At 34.8% G+C, this 21,057-nt stretch overlaps 1 protein-coding gene across 2 annotated transcripts in view; it reads left to right on the forward strand.

The window, feature by feature from the left end:
- The window catches only part of LOC119631246 (DNA-binding protein D-ETS-3), an 85,080-nt gene that overhangs the window by 8,749 nt on the left and 55,274 nt on the right, over window positions 1-21,057 (forward strand). The window contains exons 2-4 of one of the 2 annotated variants that reach the window (XM_038023289.1): window positions 4,418-4,767; window positions 4,847-5,184; window positions 11,604-11,699. In XM_038023289.1, coding sequence (XP_037879217.1) covers window positions 4,487-4,767; window positions 4,847-5,184; window positions 11,604-11,699 — 715 coding nt within the window. In that variant the 5' untranslated portion in view covers window positions 4,418-4,486. Of the gene's footprint in view, window positions 1-4,108; window positions 4,768-4,846; window positions 5,185-11,603; window positions 11,700-21,057 lie in introns of those variants that run through there. The other variant, XM_038023290.1, reaches the window with a different exon arrangement.

Here is a 21,057-nt window from a genome sequence, read left to right on the forward strand (position 1 = left end):
CCCCCCCCCCCCCGTCTGAAGCTTCTGTCTGGGTGCTGCAAATGTTCTCACAAAATGAATCTATCTATCCGTCATCTTTCGGTGATGCGTACGAAGAAGTGCAAAAGAAATGATATGTTTTTGACTGATTTGACGCTTTTTAAATGAATGAAAGCAAATGCGATTTTATTAGTCACTCCGCACTTTTATTTAAATTTTTGGAGAAATGTTGAACGAGGGATCAATTGTTAACGATATCAAGCTTTAAACGTAAGTGTCAGTACACTTAACTACTAACTGTAGAATTCTAAAGAATTCTGCGATTCGAGAGCATACATAACGTTGTGTATTAATTGCAGTTCAGCCTCTGAAATTTCATATCCTAAACGCTTGTACACTGAAATTACGATTATTATCTTGCAGCTTGATAAACTTGGCCTTGAATTCTTTCATTTTTTTACTTTCATCAGCTTTAGATTACACTCAGATCACTTTAATCGACGGAACATCTATTTTTAAATATGTATATATGAGAAAACTGATTCCTCCCTTTGGTAGTCAAATTTTATTGTAGCACACTAAAGGGACATAAATGCATAAAAAGCACCCGCTATTGCATATATGTGTGATTATGTATCAATGTACAGCATTTTGACATTATAATAAACTGCCTACACACGCCTGCTATATTAATACAAACACATCGTACGCTTCAACAATTCATTGTAATCTATAGAAATTTGCTATCAAGCAAATGTATCGCAATGAATGGAAGATTGCTCTTCTGTAGGTAACAAAAAAAATATGTTAAATATTTTCGTCTAATTTTTTTGGGTTACAAAACAGCAACGGCACAGTTATCTTGGTTAATGTAACGTATACGTATCGTAAACGGTACCACATTAACAACAAACAAGTACGCGTAAGCGGTAGTTGAGCGCGTACAGGAAGTCCTTGGCGGATGGTTTTGCGCGTGTTATATAACGAGATGCGTAATGTATGATAAACATCAGTGTAATAATAAAGAACAGCAACAATAACAATAACAACATTAACATGAGAAACCATTAAAAGAATATGTTGTTTGCCGAAGAAGAATTTTGATAGCTTGTAGAGGTTTTTTTTCTCTCTGTTTAATGATTTAATTCTGGCTTCTCGTTAACAATCGCTTTTTCTTTTTTATCACGCTTTTAATTAAGCAGATTTATGCTAAAGGACGTACGTATGTTTAATGATTTGTGATAATTCTTTAATGATCGTAATCGTAGACAATTTTGCAAGGAGAAGGGGCGGAGTCTATTAAAAATTATTTATTTATTTATTTATTTATTTTTATTTTTTTATTTTTAATGAGATTTAGTTGATTTTTTATTATATTTTTCAATTTTCATTCTTCTTTTAAGAAAAGTGAATGCTATGCATAAAGTTTTTTTTTTTTAAAAGCTTGAAGTTTATTATTTTAATGAATTGTATACTTGTATGCATTGCATGCATGCGTGCATGTATGTATGTATGTAGATATGGACTGCCATTGAAGAACCCCCTGTCCGCCCGTATGAGTGTTCACGTTGGCATAAATTTAGAAACATAAATCAAAATATTTGACTTCCGATGCTGACGACGACGCGCACTGGCTGAAGAACTATGACGATGGCACAAGTAAAATTTGAATACAACGAGATATTCGTACGTACATTTTCACATTAATTTACAACTGAACAAAACAATAGCTCATGAAAAGAAAACTTATAAATATACAAAGCATACACATCCACAAAAATTGTACCTAACACACGTTGTGTGACGGCAGGGCAGTCTAAAATAAGTTTATTTATGTATAAGTGCGTGCATCAACATTATCCAATCGTATCGTATTATAAAGCTCAGAATCATCCTTTATGTGTGACGCTATATGGCGAATGTGCAATACGTATATACCTTTACCTCCAAGTAGATACTTGTACTCGTATTATGAGCAAAAAGCGTAGAAAGTCTTTTGTATATAAAAAACGTATTTCGGATACCCAGCGTATCAACTAAAATAGTAAAATTTCTTCGTTGATTGGATGGATGAGTGGTGGGATCATTTTCACATCCAGCTTTTAGGTCATGGACAGTAATATCGAAAAGTTTCGTCCCCTTTGTCCCCGTTTCTCTTCTTCTTTCAATAACCTATGGTACTTTTCAAGCGAACAGCGTCTATTTTTCAGCCCATCTGTGGCCATTTACTACAGCACACGTGAGAAACGCAACGACGGATGGTTAACGGATGGACAGATCAGCATAGTTAAATTATTTTGAAGCGTTATACTGAAATTGCAGTATCATAAATATTTGCACCAAATTTCCGATTTCGTGATGAAAACATTCATCTAATAAATCTTTAACGAATTCATTTTCACATTTCCATTTCACTATTTTAATTAGCATAAATTAATCGATGAGACTAACCGACAATTTATTTTAGATATAAGGCAGTAGATTACAACTTTCCTTCCCCTTGGAAATAGCTTAAGGCTCGCCCATGTGGAAAATTCTATTTAGACTAAAGTCTTCAGTACTTATCTCAATTTTAGAAGCCTTAAGACGAGAGTGACCTTGCATGTGTTCAGAACTTATCTTTTACGATCAAGAAACCATATCGCGCAGTCTTGTAAACGAATTTAAATAACTAATACGCTCTCATGCTTTCTTCGCGTCCTGTTTAAATTACGTTTAGAGCCATAGATTATATTTTGTCCGATGTTCACCTTATTCTGTTCACTTTTCATTCTCTTTTAAACTTATCTGTTATCTCTTATACTATTAGGTTGTACGCAAAGTCATATCGCTTTTTTCTAATAATTTAATTAGATTTAAAATTGCATTTTTCCAAAGCCAAGTTAACACTTTAGTCGCATTGTCATGATATATTTGAAACAAATTGTACAGTAAGGTTTGCTTGTGAAAGAGTTCGATTGATTCTACTCAGTAGTTTTTTGGGGGGGGGTGGCATATCTCAAATATGGAAAGTGAAAAGCAGCATTTTCAGCATATTTTTTATTTATCGGCAAAAGGTTAAAGTGCTATTCAAGCAAGAAAAAAATTATCCGATATGTATGTCAAAGTTGGTTTTGCAAAATTTCTTTCCGCCATTTTTGATAATGAAGATGTACGACGGTCGACAAAGTCAATTGAAGCGGATCAAAACAAAATAGAGAGCGGATCACTGCATAACCGACGAATAACAATTCCTGAGATCATTGAGGCACCTGTGCGAGGCATTTATCGAATTCGACTGTTCATAATAATATACATTGTCTTTCATTTTGCCCCAAACAAAAAAAAAAAAAAAAAAAACCGAAATGATTTTCCGAACAACCTAATATCCAGTATTGCGTTAATTGTTACCCACTACACTTGGACTAAAATAAAAATATAATCATACACTCTTCGCAAAAATGTAAACTGATTGAATTTGACTTGTTCTATAGATCGAAAGTATAGGAAAGCTAGTTGCTGCCGACATGTTTCGACCTTATTGTTTCATATCATGTCGCTTACTGCGGCCGTAAAAAGATATACAAATAGCAACATTAGCGCCACTAGCGAAAACGCATAACATGTATACATATATATATATATATATATATATATGTGCACGCTTATATTTCGAATAAAAAACTAAACACTTAAACTATGGATTTAAATTATCTTCAATGAATTGGTCTGTGTGTGTGTGTGTGTGTGTGTGTGTGTGTATATATATATATATTTGTGTATGTATGCATTGGTGGGTGTATGCATGCATGCATATATAGTGATATGCGTACATAGCCAGTAGCAGACATCTATTCATTAATATACATAATATGAAATTATTTATCAACATATTCGTATCGGTATACAGGTGAAGATAATAATACTACGAGTTTGTAAACGAGTGCGAATGCGAGTGTAAGTATAAGTATGCGTTAGGAATATGTACATAAATAATGCTCATAAATTTCAAAAATTTGCGTAATTATGTTGTACCTTTATTATTATTATTATTTGTTGTTGTTATTGCTACTATTACTACTGGTGTCCATTATAAAGAAATTTATGCGAACTCAATACATATGAATATTTTTGAAATTTAAATTGCTCTTAGATTTATGCGAATTATGCTTAATTAAAGTTGCTAAAGCTAATCGCTGTCTGCTGTATGAATCACTATCCATCCCATTTATTCTCTCCCTTAATTGCGTTTTATTCGTTTAAGTCGAACTTTGCATTGACCGCAAATGGCATTATATCTAATTAGTTTTACCTTGAGCCATGAAAATTTGGCGACTTCGGCCGAGTAACTTTGTTGTCGATTAGCGGCAATTTATTTATATGCATTTGTGATATGCGTAAAATTTGAATTTAGATTTTTTTGTTTTTTTTTTTTTTCTCTTCTCCTTTCGAATTTTAGCACATCCCTAAGTCAGTGTGTGTGTGTGTGTGCATGTGGGCTTGTGCGCGTGTGTTACTTTTTTATTAAATGAAAAGACAATTTATCACAAATCTGGATTCCATGCACGGCATCAATATGTATGAGAATTCGTGCTCATATCAGACGGCGTTAGATCTTAAACGAGTATCGCCGCCTACTTTGACGCAAGTAAAAACTGAGGATTGCTTGACATTAGGACAATGTTCGCCGGATTGGACATCGTATCGTTTCCATCAATCGACATTCGAGCAACTAAAACAAAGTGTAGAAAAGGCTAAGGCCGCCTTACAGGATCGTAGTACTTTTTTTGGAGCCTCAAGTGCATTTAGGTAAATATGTTAATGATTTGTTCTTATGTTAACTTAATTGAATATGCGTTTTCGTATATGTGTTGATTATTTCATTTAGCGATATTTATTCTACACCACGTCTAAGTGATACGTTAGATACTTTGCCAAATGTCCAGGGTAACAATGGTGCCAACTGTATAGGCATTGTTCATAATTCGAATTCGTCTTCGGTGGGTGCGAGTACACCAAGTCTGGTATTGAATGGCAATTGTATAACGACGGTATCGTCAGTCACTTCAGGGCAACGTTATCGTTTAGACAGCCTACAGCCAGCCGGTTGTTCGCCGGTTACACAGCATGGTGTGATTACTTCAAGTGCAGCCCCGCCACCACCTTCGTCATCATTAGCTACAACAACACTGGATGGATCTCCACATCTAGATACCAAGACCAGAGGTAAGATATATATGTTTGCCGAAAGGGGTGTAGCGCATCTACGATATAATACTCTTAATTTTTTTTTTTAATATTTAGGTGCCCATTCCAAGCACCTTTCCATAAATGAAACTGTTTTGTTGAAAACAAAAAAAAAAAAAAAAAAAAAAATGAAACAAAACAGCAACAACAACAACAACAAATTCTTAATAAATTTTCGCCAAACATGCAAACTTGCTGTTTTAACGCGAACACAAAAACAGACATCCTTAACCTCCCTAAGTGACATATTTGCTCCTTTTTTCCTTTTTTTTTTATTATTCATTTTTTTCTTAGTTAAGGGAATAAATAGATAGAAAAAAAAAACTTATTACTTTTACACTTTGCTACCATTTAATCTGGCTGAAAAGTAAAAAAAAAAAAAAAAAAAAAAAAAAAAAAAAAAAAAAACTTGGCTGGCAAATGACTGGACTCACCAGCAACGATGAGGCAGGTAATTGAAAACGAACACAGTTTGGCTTGGTCAGGAATTATCCGCGAACCTTTTTACATGTACATGCCTTAAAACAGTTGTTAAGTAAATGGAATTTTTGGCGGTTGTGTCTAAATTGATAAATTCGTGTTGACGTCAAGGCAGACTGACCTCAAAAAGTTCGCGGTTTACCGCCTCAGCTTTTTCTATTGTCTCTCTGTATGTTAACTTTTTTAAATAGCATTTTTTTCTTTATAAAATAGATTTTCCGCTTTTTTTTTTGTTTTCTTGTTTTTTGGCAAGTGCCTACAAAATCTTACCGCATATTGTATTTGCCTTTTTTTTTTTTGTTTAAACGTTTCTTGGCAAATAATTTAAAACTCCTTTGTTCTCATGATTTTTGTTTAACGCGGAAAAAAAGAACTGAATTTAATTTGCAAAAGATAATAAAAAAAGAGAAAAAAAAAATATATATATATATATATATAAGCGCCAAAGCGAATCTTGGGTACCCTCATCTTTAGTTCAAAATATTCATTAGCTGAATTTTACTCGCTGCACATATGCAATAAATAGTAAATAGTACATATGTGATGAGCAGCATGAAGTAATCGTCTTTCTTCAAATTTCAAAAGAAACGGAGATAATTTCAAGCTGGCTAGCTAGCTATTGGCCTTGAAAATAGCTTCACTGAATTTGTAAAATATTTCGTCCGAAATTCTTCGTCTCAATCTCTGCAGGCAGTTAAAAGGGATGGTAAGTTAAGCGGATAAGAGAGCTTAGCGAGAGAGAGAGAGAGAGAGAGAGAGAGAAAGGGAGCTAATGTTGAATGGACTTGGAGCGTTTTTTTCTTTCTTTTTGCCAGGACAAATACACTTCATAGGGTCTTGAATGTAATGACAAATTTATTAAATTTCATTTCCATTAATGGCGGCTATAAAAAGAAACAAAAAAAAAATCGTCACACAAAACAAACGAAAGGGTATAAAAAAAAAAAAAAGAAAAAACAATGAAATCGCGTTTCTCTCGTGATGTGGTCAACTGTACATTAATATTTCTGTTATATATATATATATGTGTATGCTCAGTATGTACACATAACATTTATTTATATGTGTGACTAACATATGTTTGAGGCAGCGAGCAAGTTTTTTGACCAGAAAATTGTTAGTTAAACGGAAGGTAAAGATTTGTTTTTCCGTTTTATAAAGCAGCTAATGTTTTTACATGTGTGTGCTTATGCTTGTCTATATGCGCCTGTTAGTATTTTATATAAAATTTTTGCTGTAAATCGCTATTACATGTTTTTCATATTTTTCATATAAAATGTTGTCAGCGCTTGATTAAAGAACATTTTTTTGAATTTTACGACAAAAACGAATGAAATAAAGCTTTAATTTGCCGCACGTTCATCCAAGCGATATCCAAGCAAGAAATTGATTCATTCATTATTTATCGTCTATGGTTGACGGCGTATATTGTCGCGATTGGCTCTATTCGACTTGATCGAATAAATTATGAGGAGTGCGTGCGTTATGCTAACCAAGAGGAAAGTTAGAGAATCCGAACAATTTATAGAATTGCTTGTCACTCTGGTTTGGGGTAAAATTTCGCCGCACAATTTTATTAATTTTCTATTTATTTCTTATTTATTTTAATGGCCTTTGCGTAGAGAATTGAGAAATATCTCACAACAGTTTTTGAAAATAGTTTCTGTGCTTAGTGGGAACAGCGAGAAAATCATTTCGAAAGCAATCAATTATGCTCGGTATGCTGAGAAGCAGGGACCGTCAGACACGCCAACGAAAGGAATTTGCTTATATATATGATTATTGACAGGAACATTGCACACACATACACACACACACACACACACACTATTACTTTTGATAATATTTTATTATCGTTCCACTGTACATATAAAATGTTAAAAGAGAAATTTGCTTACCCTCGCGGAGACGGGGCCTTCTTAATGAGCAACAGCGAACTCTAGTTTAGCGTTTCAATTTAAACGGCTTCAAGAAATTTACATGCGATTACGTGAGCTTGCGATCGCTATAAATATCGCTCGACAGGCCGACATTTGAAACTTTTTAAAACTAAATTCACACACACATCTATATATATATATAACGCTAGGTCCAAAACATAAGACCAAATATGCAAGTTAAATCACGCAGTTTCACAGTTCAAACTAGGCCAAGAAAGGGTTGAAGACGAAAAGCGTGCCCCGACGATCATCAATCTCCTCCGATAACAGTCAGGTGAAACAAATCAAATATTCGGTGCTCGAAAACCGACAATTAACACCAGGGACCTTACTGACGCTGTACATATTTCATAAGAGTTAGTGAACAACATTTTAAAAGACACACGAAGGACTCGAAACGCGTCAATTTTCGATTGGTACGAACAATACTCGATTTCATTAAAAAAGAGCTTCGCGTAAAATCTTTGAAGAAATGCTTTCTGACTATCAATCGGTCTTGAAAAGCATTATTACGAGAGATGAGACTCAGATCAACACCTACGACTCGGAAACAATCGGTCAATCGGGTGAATGTAATGCGAACGCTAAAAAATCAAGGCCATGTTAACAGTTTTCTTCGATTGTAATGGTGTCGTGCGCTATAATGATGTGGTGCCGTTCCGCCGGATCAAACTACTAACAAGGAATATTATTTGACCGTTCTGCATCGTTTGGGTGAAGCTACTCGCGAAAAAAAGACGGAATTGTAGAAAGATTGAATTTTGATTTTTGCATCACGATAATGCGACATCTCCCGCCCATATTTTTCCACGACCATCGTACTCACCTGATTTAGCTTCAATGTGGCTTCTGGCTATTCCCTAAATTCAAAATATCGCTTCGTTTTGAGTCGATTGAAGAGTCGCAAGCTGAAGGCCCTTCCGGATGCAACTGTTTCGAAGATTGAACCAAACGATAATTGGCATAAGTATATTGCATGTGAAAGGGATTACTTTGAAGGAATAGATTTGCGAAAGATAAAATTAAATTGGTTTCATTTTTTGTACATATAAACACACATACACATATACACTGTAAGGAGCCAAAATCGTCCATCAATGCTGTAAAACGACTAGAACGAGTGCGAATTGATATGGATTGTAATCAATCTACGATTCTTGAAACGCTTTCGGATTGTAAAAGGATTTAACGTTTATTGGTGAATTGTAAGCGAATTAAGAGAATGAATAAACAAAGTGAAAACTTCGATTCTTTAAACATTCAAAGAAAACATAAAATTCTTGTAAGTCAGAGCCTGGTGCCGCCGAGCATACGCCAGCACCAGGAAATGCGTTCGCAATACATATGCGCAGACAAACACAAACACCTACACAGTACCCAATGTTTCGAGAGTGGTAACATTAAAATTTAGAAAGAATGCCGATAGTACTTCAAGTACTGATGAAGGTGCAAATAAACAGGCGCTAAACTATTGTCAAGACTTGAGAAACTTTTCAAGCAATTCAAAGCGTATTTTTGCAAAAACAAATCATATAAAATGTATTGAACGTTTTTGGCATATTGATTCAATACATTTTATAGCAGTATGCTACTCAACTTCCCAAGGAAAGTAAATTAGATAAGCAAAGTACCAAAAAGAACCAATGGCAACAGTCGCAAAATATAATCGTATGATGATTTCTGAGCGATCTTCAAAGTAATTAAAGTAAACCCTGTAATGCTTCGCGGCGCGCTGATAACAGTAAATGTTGAATAATTTCAATTGTATCTTCACTCGCGGCTCTCACGCCTTTACTGTTAGTGTTAATCAAGTGTGTTTTGGCTTGCTAAAGAAAGAGTATTCGTTCGATATGATGAGCCACCGTCATCAGTCCGTTATTTTAGTTTTACTCAGCTTACTCTACTTGTCGAATGCGATCTCATGTAATTTATATTCGAAAAGGTAACTCTACAGAAATTGCTTTACTTTAGAAACAAAAGGGGAAAATTTCTCTTTATTTGAAATAATTGCGTTGCTAATCTCGCAGATATCCTATGATAATTGAGCATCCATAGACGTGGAGCACGTTGGTCGTTATTTATCACCATATGTGTAAATATAGGAATAGATTTTTAGTTTTAAGAGACTAAGCGCTAAGTGCAGATTAAACGATAGGATTCACAGCACGAAGAAATTAAATAAAAAAATAAATAAGTAAAGCAAAATGGTGGCTGTAAAGTTGAAGGAAGAAAATTTGGAACAACACTTTAATGAAGAAAGAAAAGGAAAACAGAGAGAGAGAGAGAGAGAAAGAGAGAGAGACAGTTAAAAAAAATCCTTAAGCAAGTAAGGCGAGAAAGCCGAGGAGGTTGTTGCAAAAGCAAAGCCCAAAGGATTTCATTTCGTTTTTTTTTTCTTTTTTCTTTTTCTGACATTTCCAGCCAACCATGCAAATTCTCTTTCACATATACACACGTACGCGTGCACCCCCTCACATACGGTCGTTTCTATGCTTTGTATGTTCTACGACCGACCAGAAGTGAATCTTCTTTGTGTTATCGTCGTATACTTGTTAGGTTAGGAGATGCTCCAATATATGTATCTGTAAACGCTTGGGTTGTGCTGCTCTTTATGGTTCAGCGTTCAGTTTGTGAAAGAAATCTTTCATGCGTAACTCATTACTTTTCTTCAGCTTTTTCTGAAAAGAAAATAATTGCAACAAAAATAAAACTTGTTTCATAGCATCACCACAATATATTAGAGATTATGGAAAAAAGCAAAAAAAAAAAAAAAATAAAACCTTTCATGCACACTATGTTATGTAAGTGCGATTGTTGCGAGGACTGAATCCGAACTACGGGAGAGAGAAATTTATTTCTTTTCTCATTTTTTTTTTTTTTATTTCTCTTAAATGAAAGAAAATTTAAATTTTTTCTTTTCGTTTTTTTTTTTGTATTTCTGCTTTTACCATAAATCGCAATATATCGCACTACTCAAGAAAGGAGGAACAACGCGACAATAGCAAAACAAAAAGACGAAAAAAAAAAAAAAAGAAAAAACTGTCATAACTTTTGACAAGCGTACATAAAACAATGCGTTAATAAATGATGACATTCGTACACGTTTTCATTATTTTGTTGCTGTTATTATTTTACATAATGTGTCCTTTGTTTATTTTTGTTTTGCTATTTTTTTTTTTTTGTTTTTTTTTTTGTTGTTGTCCTTTTTTTTGCTTTTTTCTCACAACATTTTCACTCTACAGAGAAATTCGCCACGGAAAGGCAACATGTCACGATGACTTGTGCAAAGTTTTGTTTATTGATGTTGCTGGTAATAAATTGTTTATAAAGCCAATTAAGTGCTTTCGCAGCGAATGCTTTAAAAGGACCATTGATACGTTGTGCGAGTTGTAGTGCATTATGCTGTTCCGGTCGTTCGACATATTTAACCATTAACCAACCAACGATAGTAATAAATAAATTTTAAGATAGTTCTCGATGACTTGTGTCTGTCTGTCTGTCTGTCTGTCTATATGTCTATGTGTCTGTCTATCTATCTAACAATTATGGGTTCGGTTTGTTTTTTTTTTTTTTGTTTTTTTTTTCGGGATTTGACGGATGGTGTAAATTATCGAAATTATCATCAGTGTACTGAACACGGCTTAGTGTAGCATGACATGAAGAATAGCATAAATAATACATAGTACACGAACAAATAAACATGCAAAAAAAAAAAAAAAAAAAAAAGAAACAAATAATAATAGACAGTGTAGCAAATCTTGAAGTGTGCCATTTCGATGCTTTAAGCATTTAAAGGCACACACACATATATACACATACATAGTTAACTGCATGCAAATAGCAATCATTAAATAAACAAAATCCGACGACCAATTAAATGAAGATGTCATGTGTAAAAATATGGTCTTATTATTATGCTTTAAAAGATACCACAAAAGTAATTGTTCTGATGATTTTCTCTTTCTGCTCGATTTTCAGAAAAATCCTCTGTGGCTTGTTCCTCTTCCTCTGTAAATTCTCATAGCGTTTCTAATAATGAAAATCATCGGTCTTCCAGCAGCAAATGCGTAACGGGTGAGTTTAATATAAAGAAAGAATAGGTAACAAGAAAAAAAAAAAAAAGAAGCAAAACAAAGCAAAATGGAAAATAAAAGCAGAATTGATGTACGAATCTTGGAGTGCATCTTCGATATTCATTAACGCCCATAACGCTTATCTCCTTAGCTTAGAGTGCGGTACCGTACCGTAAGAGCACAATCGTATGTTTTTGTCTTTCATATAAATGATAAGATTTTTAAGTTCAATCTGCGAAAAAGCTTTTACTCATACATATATCAATTAGTTCAGGCAAAAACCGTTAGCAATAAAATATGCGCGGATTTGTAGTATTTACGTTAAACACTAGAGCTAGAGCTTTCACGTTTAACAAGAAGATTATGATAAACAAAATGGCACCGCGAGCAAAGACGAAAATTTTCAGCTCACATATTGTCCGAACTTATATATGACTATTACTTATAGGAGAAGTTGTGCGTCTTGCTCTTTAATAATTGCATTGCTCATTGATTATTTAGTTTAGCAAGTGTCTCTTTTGAATGCATAGAACGGCAATCGAAGTCTTCTTTTTAATAACGAATTATTCTTCATTGGATTTCTATTAATTTTCTTTTTTCTTTTTTTTTTTTTGATGTGACCAATTACATAGCGGAAAGAGATAGGATGCGTGCCACATAGGTAAATATTATGCCTTTAGTGAGTGTTTGAACACTCATTACAGCTACGACTATATATGCGGTACAGCATTCTGGGAATTTTTTTCACTTGAAAAATTCATCTATTGATCAAAATATTTCCCATGATTTTCTTCAATTGTTTTCCATCTTTCTGGCAACAAGGCGTTATCGCTGCAACAGCGTATCCTTGAAACGTCTTGCAAAAGGTAACCAGAATAAGACATTTTCAGTCCATTCGTGTCAGCACTTTTAAAACCAAAAACTATGAAACCAAAACTGACAATTGAGATATGAGGGAGCAGCACCACCATGAGCCTCTGAACATGTTTGGTGGGCTGCGGCGACAGCTTTTTTCAAATAAACAACAAAAGTAATGAAGGCCGAAAATGCAATTTTGAGCGTTTCCATGGCTCCGTTAGCATGGACATACGTTGAATGCATCAATAATACTAAATGGAAAACTGGAGAAAGGTCAAAATCACATAAGAACCCATAAATTTTTGTTTAGAAAAACGGAGTTGCGTGTAGTTTACACTCCATTGCACGCTTGTACTCCGTGTCTATGTGGTGTGTGTTGTTGGCACTCTCCTGGCCGCAAAAATGAAGATATCGCCTTCAAATTTGGTAGAAACATTGGTTGGTACGGACAAAATTGGTGAGCGCAGAAGCCCGCAGCGAAGTATAAATTGAACGCAAATCTATTTTTCTTAACGACAATTTTTGGGTTTTGCTCGTTATTCAGAAATTATAAAATTGAGAAGACTGAACTTTGCTGATTCTAAACCTATCAAAGTATGTATGTCGGTCTGTCTGCCTGTCTGCCTGTCTGCGTAGTGTGTGTGGTAAATATTTGCTGTAGGCAAATATGGGGCAATCGGTTTCAAATTTGCTTCAATTATTGAAAGTTTCTGTACGAAGATTGGTGTTGGAGTAGGCTCAGACAGATCAAAAAACGCGTCTAAAGTACAATATAACCTGAGATTATATCTTTTTGCTCACTACATATAAACTACAATAGATGCATCATAAAATTTGTGTTTAGATTTTATTGATGGACCTGCAACACCGGTACAAGCAGGGCAAAAACCAGCCACGCCCGCTCAATGATATGGTGTACGGGAATTCAGGTTTTTTTCCTCTTGTTTAGTCTCTTTTAGGAAAGCGATGATGGGTTTAAACAATTCGGTCGCGGTTGTTATATTTCATTTTTAATTGCTAAGCTTTTAATTATATAAATGGCGTTCGTTCTTGGGCCAAAAGACATCGATAGACCGAACTTCATGGAAAAATTGCGCTATACAGGTTGAATGAAAGGATACAAGACGGTTAGACGGACGGACAGATATAAATGTTTAGACTGATAAAGAAAGCGATTTTGAATCGATCGGTATAACGAAAGTCCTTCTGGCCGTTATATACATCATCACAAACTTAATACGTTCTTGCGCTACAAATGGTGCAGATAATGGCTTGTCTTGAAAAGCGGTTATATAAATAAATAAATGTATTAAGCGTATGGCATTTAAAAATGGTTCACTGCTTGCTATAATGTTTCTACTTGTTATAATTATAGATTATGTGAAAAATTTTGAAAAATTAACAATTTCATTAACAAAGAAAATTTGTTGCGATATCATCATATCAATAAATCTGAAAACGGTCTTGTACGGCATTTCAGTTAATCCTTCGACAATAGCCGAAAGATTACCATACATTTGAGCGAAAACATTAGCTTACAGTCTAAACAAACTAAATAAGACACAATACAAACACAACTGATGAGCACTGTGACTTTTAAGTGCTCTTCAAGATTAATCCTATCGAAACATAGGGCGTATGATGCAAGGGATTGTGCAAAAAAAAAAAAAAAAAAAAAACGATTGAGTAAAACCCAGGGAGAGATTGTGTTTAGCTTGGGTGGAATTACCTGATACCCTTCGTCGCCTAGTTGATTAATAAAATATATTATCGTGCTTTCAAAATATAAGAAGACAAAGAGCTGCGAATTGACGTTTCCCCTCTCCCGTGTCTTCTGTGCACATCGCAGCGTCACAAAGTGAATGAAAAATTGAAGATATTCTCCGGTCATGCGTACGAATGAGCGCGCAGTGCGGAGTGTGAGGAAAACAACCCTCTCTTTCGCGATAGAAAGATACCAGTAATCATCAATGATGATAATAAAAACAAGAAGAACAGAAGGGTGAGAAGAGAAGGGGGGAGGGGGAGAAGAGAAGCTTATAACCAGAAAAGTCAATTGCCTGCAACGTAACAACGTAAATGCTTACCAGTTGAATAAGAAGAGCATAACAAATGTATCATCATAGCTAATCATTATGAAAGCATGATCGGCAAAATCTGTTAAGCGTGAGAATCTTCAAATAAGAAAAAAAAAAAACCAAAACACACTTTTACCATTTAATAAAGTAGGGCAACAGAAAGATCATAATATACCCAATAAAATTGGTAGCGAGGGGAAGAGGCGAAGAGACGTTCAACAACAGTAGCAAATTTATTGTTTGTTTACATTAGTCACGTAAGATGTAATAAAAGCACAATTCCACAATTATGATATCAAACAATTCCGGACTGTCGGAATGGAATAGCAGGGCTTTAATAATTCTATTAATTGCCCATTTACTACACATCTCTACTGAATCTTCGAAGGAACACTTTAATACACTTCAATTATATTGATTGATTGATTGATTGATTGATTGATTGAAAATAGGTCGTGTTAATCATTTCAAGGCTTCACGATTATTAAAAAGCTTCTCAATTGAGTACAAATGTGATTGGTTTGGAATAAGACGATATCGAGTCTCGCTCTGAGCATATCTGAGCAGACATACTATATAGCAAGTACACGCATTAACTGACAATGTCTAAATAGACAAAGCAGATGCAAATCGGGCAAACCATTTAGAAAGTTTAAGGAATTTCACTTTAATGTAACGTAAAATGTTAAAAACGTTAAGCATATCTTTGTATGCAGTACGGAGAGAATAGAATATATTCATTTCATTAGAGCGTTTGCAATGCGAGTAGCTATCAGAGATCCTGTGAATTATGCATACTTTCCATCAATCTTAACCTCTGTCTTCGTCTTTGTAATCTCCGTGGTCAATATTCAGTTGGTTTCTCCGCAAGGAAGCTCTTGTGCGCACCTTGGCATTAGAAATGGGTCAACAATCAAACAATCAAGGGATGCGTCTACAGTGTAGCATAAACTGTAGTCCAAAACTGCACCCGATGCGGCCACGTGTATTATACGGGTGACCCAACAGTGCCTGTGAATTATTGGAAGATATGGTCTATGCTGAGCAGTATTATAGAAAGAAAGAAAGAAAAATCTTTGTTTCCATTAAATGTGCTTTACATGACAGCGAAGGTTGACTTTAAAAAAATTAATAAATGATGAATGAAATGACAGCACAGCTAGACATAACTCTTTTCATACACATTTGATGAATCGTCGTAAAGCATATGAGTGCTCCTGCGAGGCGGCCCTAACAAAGCATATAAATTCGTAATAAACCTAAAGGTCTGAGCCAATTTAGCTATATATTTTTAATCGTCCGTCCATTTATCAGGCGCATCTCAACGCTAATTTCACACAGATGTGTCCTTAGATCAAGTTTGAATGTAAGCGCAATATGCCCATAGATATTATGACAATAAGCAAAAAAAAGAGGCAGATATCAGTCTGAAGCGTTGTAACAAAGTTTCCGAAAAGCATTTGAATGTTCGCTAGCTCTCTGTCCGCCATCTAACAAGCTCACACAATTAATAATTCGCGATTATTCCATTTTTTGTTTTTTTTTTAAATTTTTTAAAATAATTTATTATTGCTCTACACAGCTTAGGATGTATTGCCCGTTAGACTATCTCGCTTGTTGATAAGGTTCGTTTGAGACTGCGTTGCCTATACTTTTCTGAAATGTGAGTAGTACGCCGGCAGGAATTGCTTACCCATAGTCAGCGTAACCGTCGGCTGGCATAGTCACCGTAACTCTCTCCATCCATCCACAAATCGCTCACAACCCTGTCCTATTCGTTGCCTGCATGAAGTAACACTAAGGCGTAGATTATATGGACGATTGTTGTAAAAGAGCCCGCGATACGTCAGTAAGACTCTTCCATCCTTCCGCTCACTGATTCGATTTGTGATTGAAAGCTTATCCATCTTCTCCAGACACTCATCAATTATATTTCGAAGATATTATCGTGTAATAAAATTATACGCGCCATTGTAGTGGAGCGACAGGCGATCTGCAAGTTCGTAAAAGTATGAGTAACGATCGCGCTACTATCTCCCAATAGTTTTTAGAATTTCCGACAATTATGTATGTACACTTAAAGCATTTTCTATATAAACGTATGCAACTAGTACGTACATCGCATTTGATTTTCGCAAAGCATTTAGTTTCTCTTCTTTGTTAAATGCATTTACATGATAATCGATAATCATCGCTGATAACATGATTTATACTAAATGTTGTTAGATGTAAGCTTGTATCTCTTTCGGTCCGACCAGGCACGCATCACCAATTGAACTTTTATTCTATCTGTATCCGTATCTGCTGCGCCTGTGAGTATGTTCACTATTCATTATCATTAGGATGACCGAGGGGATGTTTTATAATGAATGACTTTTTCGGTATATATGTGTTTGTCAATCTATATGAAATGTTAAAGTTAACTCAACTGAGAAAAAGGCCAGCAATAAAAATATTTACACTAAAAATTTCACATGGTTTGACTTTGATTGTACATCATATAAGCGTTGACACACAAACTTTGTTCCAAACTAGGGAAAAAACAAAAAGTAAGAACTAGTCACCCTTGAAAAACATATTGCGATAGCAATTTTTATGGTCCAAATGTGAGAAAATCTTAAATCATCATAAAAATATTAAGAGGAATTAAGTTGAAATAAAGTGATATTGAAATTTAATAGTTAATGAAATTTCGGAAGGCTTTCGCACACAGCCTTATAACTTTCATTCATATTGTATGGATAGCAGTTTTAATAAACAACGTAAACGTCGCATTCTAAATAATTTCCATATGTTATACGTACCAGAGCGGTATTTGTTCCTTCTCCACCTTTAGAGAGTTTCGGCTCACGCCAGGTGTATATATATTATGAATCAACTATGCCAACGTGACAATAATCTCTTTACCGAAATTTCAACGAATTGCAATGCCTAGAGAAGCGGTAATCAATAGCACAATATAACCTCAAAAGGGAGCGAACAAGCGGAAGCGGAACAATGACAGCCATTAAGTCATTCTCTATATATTATCGATATTCTCTTGTTTTAATATTTTTTTAATCATATTGCAATAATTAAATAAATAAAAAAGTGGCCAATAGGCATAGATGTTTCTTTAGCTTATAATGTTTTATGACATGTGTACTAATGAAGCACACAACACACGACAGCACATGACATTAAAAATATTCGTAGAAGCCATGAGTACAGAGTAATAAGGAATCCTCAGGTATCCTGATATCTTAGCCAGAGCGTATTATACCAGCTTAGGGAGTTCATCCGCAATGAAGCGAATACTTGCGTATTGTGGTTGACTGTCAGGACTTTTTGGAAGGAATTTTTATTCCATGGTTATCTGCCTTTTCTTCATCTATAAGAAAGTATTACAGATAAAATATATACATTACATATATAATTTAAAAAAAAAAAAAAAACTGATGGCGATTCAAGTTCAAGCATTAGCCTGCTGGATAAGAGTGAACCTTTTGGATGCGTGTCACATACTCGACTTAACTGACAAACGAACTCCTATATGGATAAGAAGAATGATATCTTGCGGGTGTTTGTATGTTGAGCACGAGGATTTATTTTTACCTGGAAAGTATTAGAAAACCCAGATGTAAACAGATGCATACTATGCCGGCGCACATGTTTTGTATCTTATGCTTTATTTAACGCATTTACGCTTATGTGAAATTTTATTAAATTTGTTTACTCTATGGATGAATACAAGTCGTAATGAAATTTCTTCGCGTAATTGTTTTTGCGAATGTATTCAACGAAATAAAGTATATTTGTATGTGAGTGGTAAAGCAAAAAATACAAAAAAACCGGAAAATATTGGAAGAGTACTTCTCTCTGAAGGGAATAAATGTAAATTGTTTGCCAAATACATATGAGTATACAAATGTATATGTATTAGGTATATATTAGGTGTAGCAGTAAGTAATGCGGATTTAAGAAACACTTGGCAGTGTGCAGAGCAAACGTTTGTCAGATACGGCATTCTGTTGCACCAACCGCGATAAACTGTACAGCATTGTTTCGCTTATGTTCAATATGACGAGATTTACGCCAAATAGAAATCATTAGTTTTTGTTTTCATTTGAAGAAGTATTGCTACTGGATTGCATCAAACCCTTTAAGAAGTTTATGACAAGTCGCTCAAAAGATTTTAGGACAAATTATCGCAAGCTAAAGCTGAACGCAGACGACGCAAAAAACATAAAACCAACTCGCGGAGGAATTAAACGTGAATTAATAAGCGAATCGCTTTATCGCAAAAACTTGGATGCTTTGTGAGTATAGCGTATAGAAAAACATTTCATACTAACCGCTGTTAACAACAATTGATGAACGCGAATTGTGTGATATTCGAAAAAGATTGGAATGCCAAAAAAAATCGAAAATCGTGACAATACTTGATTACATATGACAAGAGCGATTCGCGTTACGTTGAAAGTCCTTAACTGAAAAACACTAGTCCATGCTGGCATACGCATTAGACTTGGTTCCTTTCGATTATCAGTTATTTGTACCGATCGGTCACGCTGAGCTTGCTGAGCAGCGGCTGTCGTTGATATGAAAATGTAAAGGAACCGTAAAGGGCCGTTGAATAATTCGCCAGAAAATCGGGAAAATTTTATTAACGATAATCGGCTGAAATTGGCGGAGATGTGTAACTAGCGACGGAAAATAGTTATAACACTACATTTGAAATCATTTTGGTGAATTTAAGATGTCTTTTGTGTAAAAAGAAAATCTCCGTTCCACACTGGTACACCTAACATAAGTATTTATGTAAATATGTTTATGTCGTGATTACGGTTTTTGGCAAAAATTCAATGTTTGGCGTTTTTATGGATTAACACCTTCCGAGCGATCTTCTCCGGACAAGCAATTCGCTGTCGTGGTTGCGTTCAGAAAGAGTGGGGGGGGGGGGGAAAGCGCAAATATGTATATTGTTTTTTATGTAATTGAGTGAGTGCATTTCTTACCACATTTCACTATAAATTCTTTGATGAGGGAAAAAGTAGATGAAAACTATTTTTTCAAGCTCTCAAAAACTTATTCCAAGTACGGTGTGGAAATTCATTTTAAATCACGTTTTCTCATAACTTCGTCGGCTTAGTTTTCCAGAGTATGATGGCACATTAATTTTTTTATTTCATTCATAGCTTCCAATAAATACATTACGCTTTCGATAACTTTTACAATTTTCGAATGCATTTGTGCGTACGCATCGGTCCATCTATCGATTTTCGCTTCTGCTTCACCCGTGTTTTCAAGTTTTAAAGCAAATAAAATTTCCACATGAATAATTTTCAAATTTTACCGCTTGTTTCAAACCAGGTGTACGTTGAATTCAAATTTAAAATGAAAATTCCAAACTGTATATATGCGAAAGGTCAATATCTTCTTGAGAAAATCGACCTAAAATGTAGTACAAGTGTATAAAGGGCCGCCTATCTAATCTAATGTGGCAAATAAAGAAATGTGTGGCCCGTTATTCACTTTCACTGTCAATAGGCAAAGCTATGTTTTTTCATTAATTAGTTCGTGTTGAAACTGTACAATAATTCGCCAAAATTCAATCGTAAAAGGCGTCCAAAGTTAAAGGGGGAACGCTATTATAAATTCGCAGTATTTACTCGGTTAGAAAATGCTTTGAAACTCATAAAATATCTGGACAAGAAAAACCCTAACCCAAAGAAATTTTTTTTTTTGAAATTGTGGGAGTATCCGTAGGTGTCTGGATGAAATGAGTTCTTGGCGAAAAATTGCAGCGTAATGTGTTAGCTGATGATTTCCAACTCCTCCAGTACATTTAGAAATAATTTATGTTCATTTGAAAGCGTTTTCAAGCTAAAATAGGTCACTGTAGCTTCATCGAAGCGACCTTTGGGCGGATTAATTTGAAAACTTTCAGCGACTTGGGCAGCAAATGAAAAGTACCGGTTGAAGTTTTTAATATTATATTACGGCTGCAAGTCCAGCTATTGAATTACATATTTTCTTGTCGGTCTACCGCCAATTCGCAACGTCCTCCGTCTTCGACGTAAGCAGCAAGAGAGAGAGAGAGAGATATTGGTAAGTCCTATGAGCTTTCAAAAGCATTTCAATGTTCCTGAGTTTGCGGACAAACGGAAAAAGATAACAACAAAAATCATTGTAATAAAAAAACGCATCCATAAGACATATGAAATGCATGCATTTACAATAAATTTTTCTTCAAATATTTTTATTAATGCAAAATCCCCAAAGTGTGATAATTTGGGCAGAATATGAATTTTTTTCCGCCAAATGCCGAAAAATCAACTCTTTCTTAATCCAATGCAATACCACCCACCCATCTTGGGGTTTATTTTCGTAATGATTGCGATTCATTTTCTCTCCATAAATATATATATATATATATATATA

The sequence above is a fragment of the Glossina fuscipes genome, unplaced genomic scaffold, assembly GCF_014805625.2.
Source record: "Glossina fuscipes isolate IAEA_lab_2018 unplaced genomic scaffold, Yale_Gfus_2 1, whole genome shotgun sequence".
Classification (NCBI taxonomy): domain Eukaryota; kingdom Metazoa; phylum Arthropoda; class Insecta; order Diptera; family Glossinidae; genus Glossina; species Glossina fuscipes.